Here is a 12,591-nt window from a genome sequence, read left to right on the forward strand (position 1 = left end):
GTGGAAAGGATAGGAGCTCCACAAGGACCAAATATATCTGAGCACAGGGGTCTTTTCCGAGACTGACACTCCACCAAGGGCCATGGATGGATATAACCTAGAACCTCTGCTCAGATGTAGCTCAGTAACCAATTGGTTTTCCATAGTAAGGGGAACAGGGACTATTTCTGACAGGAACTCAATGGCAGGCCCTTTGACCTCTCCACCCCCACCCCCCAAGGGAGGAGCAGTCCTGCTAGGCCACAGAGGAGGACTTTGCAGCCAGTCCTGAAGATACCTGATAAACCAAAGTCAGATGAAAGGGGAGGAGGTCCTCCCCAATCAGTGGACTTGGAAAGGGGCAGGGAGGAGATGGGGGAGGGAGGGAGGGATTGGGAGGGAATGGGGGAGCAGGATACAGCTGGGATACAGAGTTAATAAAATGTAACTAATAAAAAAAAATGAAGAATGCCATTTTAAAAGAACATAAATTACACTAAAAGTATATTTATTTGCCAAGTTGAAATGCAGATATATAAAAGAATAATATTTAAAATTTGAGCCAAACAGCTGCTTTCCTTGCAGATAGCAACTTAGAATAGAGCCATGGACAACTGCTGTTTCTTGAACACTTTTGTGCCAAGAAGGAAAAGTTATAGTGTGGCTCTCATGTCAGTATTTTAGTGACCTTTGTGGAGCATAATGATGGATTGAATGTTTGTGTATCTTAAACATATAAATCTTATCATCATCAATCTTGTTTTCTAAAGGAAGAAAACAAAGTAAAGAGAAGAAAGGTAATTTACCTAAATGTGTGGGGGACAACAAAATTTAATCCCAGCTAAGGCATATGGCTCTTACTCTTAATGACTTCTATTTTACTTAAGGCTCCCCTTCAAAGTGCTGGAAACAAGTGAAATTTTGTTGCAAAGAGGGAGAAGAACCAAAGATTAGCTCACTCCTCTGTGACCCTTCCCTTTGTGAAGTCTTTTTTTAATACCTGTAACCTCATGTACCCCAAATGTTCTGAACATATAGCCCCCTCTAACATGCCAAGGCAAGTGCCCTGTATCAATGCCACCACCTCAGCCCAATTCCCTTTATTTTTAAGGGTACAAAGAAATCCTGAGAACTGATAGGGCACTGATTGAGGAGCTGTGGTTCCCCCAAGAGGGAGTTCTTTAGAAGATCTGGAAAAAGTTGAGCAGCTTAGATGTTCCTCCCTAAAGTGACGCTAATTCAAAGTTTATCTGTTCCATTTAGGCTCTCCTGTCATTTAAAGTGAAGCTAAGAACAAAAGAACCCTGCGTGGATAAGAAGAACTGCAGGAGAGATTTAATTCTCTTGCATTTCAGCGGAACAATGTTCTGACACATTAAAAAAAAAAAAAAGCCAGTTGAAAGAAAAAGAGCTCTGGGGGTGAATGACTGGTAGATTATGAAATCACAGCTATGAGAGTTAGCGAGACCTGCTAAGCCCTACCTTCGCCCTCATTACTCACTGCCACTGGTGTGCTCTGACCTGCTTGATCTTGTCTAATTTTTTTATAAGTCCTGATGCACAACTTTCTCCTAAAACTCCATTTCCCTCCCAACTATTTAAAATCTTCACCTGACATTCATCCTGCTTCACTTTGACCAGTTTCATCTCATTTCTTTAGCTATTTAATCTGCTGGCAAACTGAAGTCAGTTTTTCCTCCTGTAATGTACTTAGACTCCTTCAAATAGCAATGAAATTATTTTACATCTATTATGATGCCACAAAAGTAGAAACTGATAATATTATTTATTTTTTAAATTTTATTTATATATTTATTTATTACAATTTATTCACTTTGTATCTCCATTGCAGCCTCCTCCATTATAGCCTCCCAGTCTCACCCATCCTCCCTCTTTTTCCCCTATGCCCTTTCCCTAGTTCCCTGATTAGGGAAGTCCTCCTCCCTTTCTCTCTGACCCTAGCTTATCAGGTCTCATAAAGGCTGGTTGTATCATCTTCCTCTGTGGCCTACAAGGCTGCATGCCCCCCAGCCCCCCACAGGGAGGTGATCAAAGAACCAGCCACTGAGTGCATGTCAAAGACAGCCCCTGTACCTCTTACTAGGGACCCCACTTGGAAACTGGGCAGCCAACAGGCTTCCATTGAACAGGGTTCTAGGTCTTCTCCATGCCTGGTCCTTGGTTGGAGTATCAGTCTCTGTAGGTCCCCCTGAGCCCAGGTATTTTGGCACTATTGTTCTCCTTGTGCAGTTCCTGTCCCCTTCACAATCTCCCTCTTCTTCTATAAGGGTTCCAGCACTCTGCCCAAAGTTTGACTTATGTGTCTCAGTATCTCCTTTGATACCCTGGTGGGTAGAATCTTTTGGAGGTCCTCTGTGGAAGGCTCCTCTCCTATTCCTTGTCTTCTCCTACTTCCAATGTCTATCCTGAAACCGATATTTTAACACCAATGGTTTCAACTACATAGCACATATCTGTAGTCGCTGATAGGTACCAATGATTTGCTGAAGTTTTAATTCCTGTTGCTTAAGTGTAGTCTAGACATTATTAGATTGATTTTTACATAAGAAGAAATAAAACTAATCCTGTTACTTAGCTGTTTTGGTATGACTTTGGGGGGGCACTAAGGCAATTGTCAGCCTAAGGGTTAGTTCTCAATTAGTTGAGTTAGTGGTTTAACCAGGCTCTTGGAAACAATTTATTCCAACTAACTATATTGGCTCATTCACATGTAACCATTTTCAAAATTAAATATTATTGGGCTTTCAGAAGAAGCCACCTATGCAGAGCACATTTGCATGCATATGTCTATAAGGATATTAATGTTTCATTTCAACTGATAGCTGTTAGTTACGATTAGCTAGTAATTACTAATTGCAGCTGCTTTTCTATTCAAATTCCAGTCACACCATGACTTTCTCACAACATCTGCTTTCTGATTAAGGTCCTCTGACTCCTCTGTGGGTCAGTGGGAAGCCTGGTACTGGTGTCTGTCCCACTTTCTTGCCCTTTCACAGAGTGTACAGGTCCTATTGGTTAGCATGAGCCCTAACACTTCACTGAGCTGGTTCCTGCTGGTCATCAGCATGCAAGCCAGCACCATAGACAGCCATGGAAGAATCACCTCACTGCCACTCTTACTTCACTGCAGCCTGGCGGGCCTAATGGCTTCTTCTCAAAGGGGCCAACATTCTCTCTGTTCTCTTAGCTCCCTTTGTCTAGTATATTATTGCTGGCTCTTGTGATCCCTTAGAAGTTTGATTCATGTCACTTCTTCAGTGACATCTAAAGTGATTGCCTTGTTTTAATGAGTAATTTCTTTCCTATTCCTACTTTCAAAGGTTTATATTTTCCCAGGTTCTTTACAGACATTTAATGTACCAAAATTACTCTTTATGTAAACTGCTTATTTTTAAAATTTTAAAATTTTAAATCACATTTAAAACATGCGATCTATGAGTCAGAAAATGTTTTCTAAATTCACAGATGTATTATGAATGTCTTGTACAGGACTTAGGAGTCAAATAATGTACCCAAGAATAAATAAAAGGGGGCTTTTGATGAAAAGAATGGGTCTCACGCTCGTGCAGAAACTGTGACATGTGAATTGCATCCTCAGAGCTTGAGTACCACAAGTACAAGGTTCTTGGTGCTGCATTTTTATCAGAGACATTGACACATTTTTTCAAAGAATGGGTTTGTTTCTATATATGTCTGTACACACACACACACACACACGTATGCATACACACATACACATATCCACACATATATACATATCATACACACATAAATACAAGCATATGTACACATACAAACACACATACACACATATACATACAATATACATACACACATGTATATATGCACACATAAATACAAACACATGCACACACACAGATTTCAGTTTGTGGTGATTTTGATTTTTTTAAATTTATAATACATATTTTTACTAGGTTTGCAACCTTTAATCACCGACTTTATGAATGTTACAAATGTCTTACTTCAAGTATCTCAGTAGTACCATCCTGGTACAATTACTAATCCCTATCTTTCCCACACTCTTCTACTTAGTCTAACTGTACTGTCTTCAGTGACAGGTTTTCTGCATGGTACCTAGCGTCTCACATTCGCAGGAATCTAGCATTCACAGAAAGCTACCTTCACCTCCCACAGCCTTCCCTTGCAATCTCTGCTCTCAAGTCACTCAGATTTTCTTCTGAAGAAAATCTGCATCTGTTCTGATAGGATTTGTACACTCACAAATTCTAAAGTGTTCTTAACAATAACACTATCTGAACCAACGAACAAGTTCAGCCAGGCTAATGAGCACTGGACCAATTCACAAAACTAGATTATATTTCTTGAGCTCACAATGAATAACTGAAAAATGAAATTAAGGCAAAAACAGACTAATGGTCAGAAAAGTCAATTATCTTGCACAAGTCCAATTACTTATAAATCATTTCAAAGCTATGGTTACAAGCTAATTTCCTTATGTCTAATGACCTTTGATTACTTTTCATCATTGTATGTGAGCAAAGAGGGTATAACATATTTTTAAAGACCTAGTCGCTTAGATGTATGATTACCATTTTAGATACAATTATTAGTTAATAATAAAAATGGTAAAATATTTTTCATAAATAAAGGTCCATTTAAATGAAGTAAAAATGCATTCTTTTCTTTATGAATAAATGCAAATCACACCTGAATCATTTCCGAATGTGTGGTCAAAAGGTGGTCCAGTGAAGAGAGGAAACTGGTTTCCGTGAATCCTTTCCCACTCATTATCATCATCAAGATCCTGGATCCAAAAACAAAAGCCATCTTCAAAAGTGCAGTCAATTTTCTCATAATCTGTGAATTTAAAAAAGCTCTTAAATTTAATATTTAACACAAGCAATTTGCTATATAGAAAATAATTCAACTTTACATATTTTGTAATTACTGTCCATTGTCATTTTTATTAATCTTAACTATGATCCATTTTATTTATTTTAAGGTACCTGTTTGTTTCAACCATGACAAATTATTGTATACTTGGTTTTAACAGTGCCCATTTATATTACTTATTTTTCCATGTTGATTACCCTGTTTACCCACATAAACTTTGTCTCATCTGTTTTTCTCCTGTTATAACTAAATTCAGTAATTTAATCAAATAAACCTCATGTTGAAATTTCTCAGAATTACTTTGTATTAATATGCTTTCACTCGTAATATTTACTGAATATAAAAAATCATTTAATTATTACATTGACTTGTGATTGTCAAAAACTGGTCAGTTGATTCCTATAAAGAATATAAGTTTTTTAAATTTATCATTTGTTTCTAACTATCATGTAAGGAGAGAATTAGTTAAGAGATATAGAAGAACTCACATAGGGAAAAATTAAGTTCTGTGGCTGTTAAAAATGGCCAACTGTTGGGCAGAGTGCATGGAATCTTATGTAAGAAGTGGGAAATAGTAAGCTCTGGAGAGGACAGGAACCCCACAAGGAGAGCAACAGAGCAAGAAAATTTGAACACAGGGAACTTCCCAGAGACTCATACTCCAACCAAGGACTATTCATGGAGATAACCTAGAACCCCTGCACAGATGAAGTCCATGGCAGTTCAGTGTCCAAGTGGGTTCCATAGTAATGGGAAGAGGGACTGCCTCTGACATAATCTGATTGGCCTGCTCTTTGATCACCTCCCCCTGAGGGGGGATCAGCCTTACCAGGCCACAGTAGAGGACAATGCAGCCACTTTTGATGTGAACTGATAGACTAAGATCAGAAGGAAGAAGAGGAGGACCTCCCCTATCAGTGGACTTGGGGAGGGGCATGCATGCAGAAAGGGGTGAGAGGGTGGGATTGGGAGGGGAGGAGGGAGGGGCTTATGGGGGGATGCAGAATGAATAAAGTGTAATTAATAAAAACTAAAAAAAAGTTAAAAAATAACTTGGCATGATGGGGCATAAAAAAATGCTACAACATTTAGAGAGTCAAAGAATAAACAGCAGAAAGTACTTACTGTTCAGGCCACTGCTGTTAAAGGTATTATATGTTGCATTAAAGCCAATGTAATCATTTTCATCAGATTCTATCAGAAAGGTGACTGTAACTAGGTTGGAAAAAATTCGAATTGTTCCAGGATCAGTTTCCATAAAAGAGGCTATGAAAGAAAATGTTTATAAATTATGATATGTGTATATTATAATTACGCATAAAAGAAAAAGATGAATTACTTTACCAAGCACGTTTCTCTAAAAGCCACAAAGTGGGGTAGTTAATTATAGGTCTAAAGATTAACTTGTGTTGCATACCACAGCAATGAAAGCTAGAAAAGGATCATACAGTGAAGGAAACAGTGCGTGCATTTGCTTATCTATGTAGCTGTAGACACTCAAAATAATAATAGGTAATGGAAGAATTGCTTCTATAAATTTATATTGATTATATAATTGTTCTGCCTTAAGTCTGCTGCCTAGTTTTTCCACTTTTGATTCTCAAGGATTGATATGCTTTACATATTAAAGGAACTCACATAATTTATAAAATTAGCACAATATGAAGTACTTTTAGAACATTGTGTAGCTTGTCATATCTATCATAAAAGATAGTAATATCACATTGAGGAAAATCAGACTTGGGTTTTATATTAAAATGGTAATGTTTTAAAATACACAAAAGCACATATTTTAGATGGACAATATGGAGTAGGTATCAAATTCTAGCCTTTTAAAAGTGTCAAACTTCAGATGGAGGACACATAAGTGCTGTTTATTTTCCTTTAAAGAGATAATTTATGAAATATTGAAAAATATGTACTTCTGTACAATTAGTAGAGCTTCACATTAGCATGAGAATTTCCACAAAACCCAGTAGAAGCACCTTGCTGAAACAATGAGTCATGTTTCCATCCACAATGTGCTTTTCATTCAGCTTTTTCTCGTGAAGATTTATATTGGCTGCAAGATTATTCCTAGAATTGTAGGTAACTCGTAAACAGCAGGATTCTCATATTGAACGTCTTCTGCGCTCACTTAAGAAATATGGATACTCTAGAAGTTTTGCTTTAAGCCTATCTTGCCTCTCCTGCCACTGTGTTCACTTCCTGTGGCTTCTCGCTGGATCAAATAAGGTTGGGGACTCAAAAGCATACTTGACAGTGTGTAAGATCTCACATTTGCACGTTAGGAATCTGGTAGATAGTTCAAGGGGCCGTGAGGCTCACAAGCCTGCTTGCCTTCCTTGCAGTGCGCTGGGAAAGGTACAGGATGTTTATGTGTAGGGGTTTCATGAAGCGTTAATCATTTTGGAAAACTCTTTCAAGCACAAATGGAATTAGAGCCACAGTGCCATGCACCAAAGAGGGAACCAGAGTACCAAAGAGGATAGATACCAGAGGTTTTTAAGATCTAGGCTCCGGAGACAGTGCTCAATTTAGTTTCACTCCATGTCTCACTAGATTCCTCCCCCTTTATTTATTTATTTAGTCTCCTTTAGTCTCCTCTGATGAATTGCTTCCTGTGAAAGTATGCTCTTAGGATAAGTGACTCCCATGTGTAACAGGGGTTAATATCTAGGAAATGCTCATTGAGTGCAGCTGTTTCTTTAACTCGGCAATTAGATATTTTAACTCTGAAAAGCAAAGATTGTGATTTAATGTCTTGTGTGTCTTTGTCACTTGGACAGATCATGAGCACATTTTATTTATGTTAGAGCACAAGCATTAATATATGAATAAACAGAGTTACTGAATATTCCTAAAATATATTGATTTGTAGAAAGAAAAAAATCACCTTATAACATTAAAAGCTAGATTTTTCCTAATATGACATTATAACTGAAAGTATAGTTTTCAGCATTATCTTTTGTCAAAATTTACATTTGTATGGCTATCAATTTACATGAAATTGCATAGTTATCATTGATGAAATAGTGATCCATTTTCTAAGAGCATTAACTCTGGTGAATAATTTTAATGAAAAAGGAGAGCAGAGAAACATGACAAAAATATAAGAGGTTTAGAGAAAATCCAAAGGACAGAAATTACAGACATTCCATAGAGTAGGTTTCAACAGATGCTGTAAAAGACATTTACGTTTTTTATTTAAACAAACAGAAAAAGTGCTTGCACTATTAGAGCATCAGTTTATGATGGAGAGGATTTCGAAGATGGCCAACACATTGCCCTGAGTGCCCACTGTGAATTCAGTATGAGGCCGTGAGTTGATGACATAAGTAACTAGATGCCTCATTAGAAAAAAAATCCAGACATTTGAGTGAACACAGTAAATACCTGCAATTATTTACTGTGGTAAATTTTGATGAGGATAATCAGGAAAAGAATTCTAAATTTTTCCAGGCACTCTAATGAGGTGATTTTCGTCATTTTCAGACTGAGGCAAATCTTTAAATTAGCAATAATTTTTAATATAAATTATCACTGTCATGGGGGCTCACAGAGACTGACAAAGAGCATGAGGGGGCTGGACCTAGGGCCCTACAGATATGCAGCAGATGTGAAGCTCAGTCTTCATGTGGGTTCCCAACAGTTGGAGCGTTGGCTGTATCGGACCCTGTTGCCTGCCTTTGGATCCACTGCCTTGTCTGGCCTCAGTGGGAGAGGGTGCACCTAGTGCTGCTGTGACTTGAGGTGCCAAGGTGGCGTGGTATGCCATGGAGGGCCTCTCCTTCCATGAGGAGAAGGGAAGGGGAGTGGGGACAAAGAGATGTGAGGAGAGAAGTAGGAGTTTGCACCTAGGCTGTAAAGTGATTAAATAAATAAATTAATAAAAATATCACTATCAATAAAATAAGTAGAACCATTGAGTGTAGAAAAAGTGGATCAATAAAAGAATAAAACTTCTCAAAGCTGCTTTTTATTTTTTAAATGTTAAAATTTATTTATTTATTTATTAAAATTTATTTACTTTGTATCCCCCCTGTAGTCCCCTCCCTTGTCTCCTCCCTATTCCTCTCACCCTCTCTTTTCTCCCCTTATGGCCCTTCAGTAGCCCACTGATAGGGGAGTCCTCCTCCCCTTCTATCTGAACTTAGCCTAGCAGGTCTCATCAGGGCTGGTTGCATCATCTTTCTCTGTGGCCTGTCAAGACTGCATCCTCCAGTGGGAGGTGATCAAAGAGCCAGCTACTGAGTTCATGTCAGATAGTAGCCCCAGCTCCACTTCCTAGGAAACCCATTTGGAAACGGAGCATCCTATGGGCTTCCTCTGAGCAGGACATCTAGGCCCTCGGCATGCACAATCCTTGGTTGGAGTATCTGTCTCTGCAGCCCACCCAGGTCCAGATTTCTTGGCTCTGATGGTCTGCTTGTGGAGTTCCTGTCTCCTCTAGGTCTTTCTATCTCCCTCTTCTTCTATAAGTTTTCCTGCACTCTGCCCAAAGTTTAGCTATGAGTCTCAGTATCTCCTTCAATACCTTGATGGACACCTCTTCCAGAGGACCCCTGTGGAAGGCTCCTGTCCTGTTCCTTGTCTTCTACTTCTGATGTCTATCCTGTTTACCCTTCTGAGTAAGGTTTCAGCCTCTTCCCTATGGTCCTCCTTGTTGCCAAGCCTCAACCACTACTTCTGTCTATTGTATTTCCCCTTTGAGTGAGATTTATGCATCCTCATTTGCGACAGTGTCTTAGATCACCACCCCCCGGTGGATGCAGCCTTGCCATGCCACAGAGGAAACTAATGCAGTCAGCCTTGATGAGACATGATAGGGTAGGGTCTGATAGAAAGGGAGGAGGTCCTCCCCTACCAGGGGACTAGGGAAGAAGCATAGGGGGAGAAGAGAGTGGGTGGGTGGGACTAGGAGGAGTTGAGGGAGGGGGTTACAGCAGGGATATAAAGTGAATAAATTATAATAAATACATAAATAAAGAAATACATTAAAAAAGAAGCCAACCCCTATCACTGATATGCTTATAGACAGGAGCCTATTAGAGTTGTCCTCTGAGATGTTCTGCCCAGCAATGGTTTAGAACAGACCCTGAGATGGAGAGCCAGACATTGGATGAAGCACAGGGAATCTGCTGGAAAAGAGGGAAGATGAATAAAAGGACCTGAAGGTGACCAAAGCTCCACAAGAGAATGAGTAGAGCCAATCAAGCGGAGCCCAGAAGGGACTAAGCAGTCTGAAGCACTAACCAAGGGCAATGCATGGTCTAGATCTAGGTTCTCTACATTTAAGTAGCCTATAGACAGCTTAGCCTTCATGTGGACTCACCAGTTAGGGGAACTGAGGATATCTCTGACATGGACTATATTGCCTGCTTTTTGATCACTTCCTCCTAATGGGACTACCCTACCAGGCCACAGAGGATGAAAAGGAACTCAGTCCTCCTGTGAATAGATGAGCTGGGGTGTCTGGGTAGGGAGTCTTTCCTTTCTGAGGAATAGGTACAGGGGGGGAGGATGAGAGACTGGGAGGAGAGGAAGAAGAGGCCTATGACTGAAATGTAAGTTAAATTAATTAATAATAGAAAAGAAAAGGTTTTGACATAACTTTGGCAATATTTAGAAGTATTATGTAAAAGTTACTGACAAATAATTCTGGAATTTATCTATTTGGATTACCTTAACTGAGTATATAACAATTATTTTGTGATACTGGATGATTTATTTTCCTTATAATTTCTTTAGATAATTTTCTTAGAGTCAAGTAAGAAATATATACATTTTCCAATCTGATAAAATAAGAACATTATTTAAGCTATGTATTATGAATTAGAATTCACTAATGAATATCTGGAAATATCTCTCAAACAAAGGAACTTGTAAAAAACAGTTTTGAAAATGTGTTTATAAATTAAAATGAAGTTACTAACTTTGTCTTCAATAAAAATATGTAAGGTTATGATAAAATATATTTAAGTTTAAATAAAGAAATTCTTAGTTTTTATAATTCTATCTGCTGAGTATTAGAGACATTGCTGTCATTATGAGTGAACATTTTATTTTTAAATGACATTTTTCATTTTTTGTTAAGGTTGATATACTTATATTTTCAATGTAAAAGTTGTGTAAAGTCTTTGAATGACTTGTTATCCACGTTCACTTTTATAAACTCTTTCTCTTTGGAAATATTAGCTTCATATAACATTATTATGAAAATTACTTTTGGATTATTGATACCAGCATTTCTAATTATCTCAATGTTTGTTGAGTGTTTAATTGCAAAACTATATTGTAAATATATTTTTAAAATAATAGGAGTTTGAAGAGTAAAAGAACATGAAAAATGTACATATCTCTAAAGGAAAGTTAGACTTTATCATCAGCATATGTTTTGTTATAGTTTATTAAATTGGGAGGTGTATATTTAGAAGACTGCTACATTGCTTACATACACATTATCAGTGAGGATTCTAGATAGCATCAACTGATGACATACTAGACTTTGGTGATATTTAATTGGGCCATAGTATTTAACCTTATGTGTTATGTCAATCTTTAGTTTAAGGAACTGCAGTCTTAAGATACAGAAAGAAATTATCAGCTGATTTGTTCATTTAAGTGAAATGTGAGTACATGATCTCATCCGCGGTCAGCACCTTCCTGATGTTTCACTTGGACTTTAAGAGCTCAGGACACAGCTCCACAACATTTAAACAGAGAATTCTCAATAGAAGAATATCAAATGGTAGAGAAACACTTAAATAAATATTCAATGCCCTTAGTCATCAGGGAGATATAAATCAAAACGACCCTGGGATTTCACCTTACACCCATCAGAATGGCTAAGATCAAAAAGTTCAAGTGACAATACAAGCTGGAGAGGATGTGGTGAGAGGGAAACCCTCTTCCATTGCTGGTGGGAATGTAAACTTGTACAACCAATTTGGAAATCAATCTGGCACTTTCTCAGACAATTAGTAATCAAGATCCAGCTATGCCAGTCCTAAGCATATATCTAAAATATGCTCAACTATACAAGGACATTTGCTCAACCATGTTTGTAGCAGCTCTATTCCTAATTGCCAGAATCTGGAAAAAACTTAGATGTTCCTCAATGGAGGGATGGATACAGAAATTGTGGTACATTTACACAGTGGAATACTACCCAGCTATCAAAAAAAAGGAAATCATGAAATTTGCAGGTAAATGGTGGGAATTGGAAAAGATCATCTTGAGTGAGGTAACCCAGAAGCAGAAAGACACACATGGTATATATTCACTCAAAAGTGATTATTAGACGTAAAATATGGGATAAACATATTAAATCTATACTTGTAAAGAAGCTAAACAGCAGGGAAAAAACCTAGGGAAGATGCTCAGTCCTCATTCAGAAGGGAAAACATGATAGACATCAGAAGCAGGAGACGCCAGAGAACAGCCTACCACAGAGGGCCTCTGAAAGACTCTACTGATCGAGGTATTTAAGCAGAGTCTGAGATGCTTTGCCAAACTTTGTTAGGATTGCGTAGAATTTTATGAAAAAAATGGGGAGATAGAAAGACCTGGAAGGGACAGGAGATCCAAAAAGAGACCAACAAAACAAAACAAACAAAAAAACACAACCAACCAAACAAACAAACAAACAAACAAACTGGGCTCTGGGGATCCTGCAGAGAATGATACCCCAACCAAGGACCATGCATTGACAGG

The 12,591-nt window shown here is 38.1% G+C and overlaps 1 protein-coding gene across 5 annotated transcripts in view; it reads right to left on the minus strand.

The window, feature by feature from the left end:
• The window catches only part of Tmprss15 (transmembrane serine protease 15), a 130,808-nt gene that overhangs the window by 75,490 nt on the left and 42,727 nt on the right, over positions 1–12,591 (minus strand). For all 5 annotated transcript variants that reach the window (XM_060370672.1, XM_060370671.1, XM_060370670.1 and 2 more), the window contains 2 exons: positions 6,001–6,141; positions 4,690–4,839 (listed from right to left, as the gene is read on the minus strand). In XM_060370672.1, coding sequence (XP_060226655.1) covers positions 4,690–4,839; positions 6,001–6,141 — 291 coding nt within the window. The remainder of the gene's footprint in view (positions 1–4,689; positions 4,840–6,000; positions 6,142–12,591) is intronic.

The sequence above is a fragment of the Meriones unguiculatus genome, chromosome 17 (genome assembly GCF_030254825.1).
Source record: "Meriones unguiculatus strain TT.TT164.6M chromosome 17, Bangor_MerUng_6.1, whole genome shotgun sequence".
In the NCBI taxonomy this organism is placed as follows: domain Eukaryota; kingdom Metazoa; phylum Chordata; class Mammalia; order Rodentia; family Muridae; genus Meriones; species Meriones unguiculatus.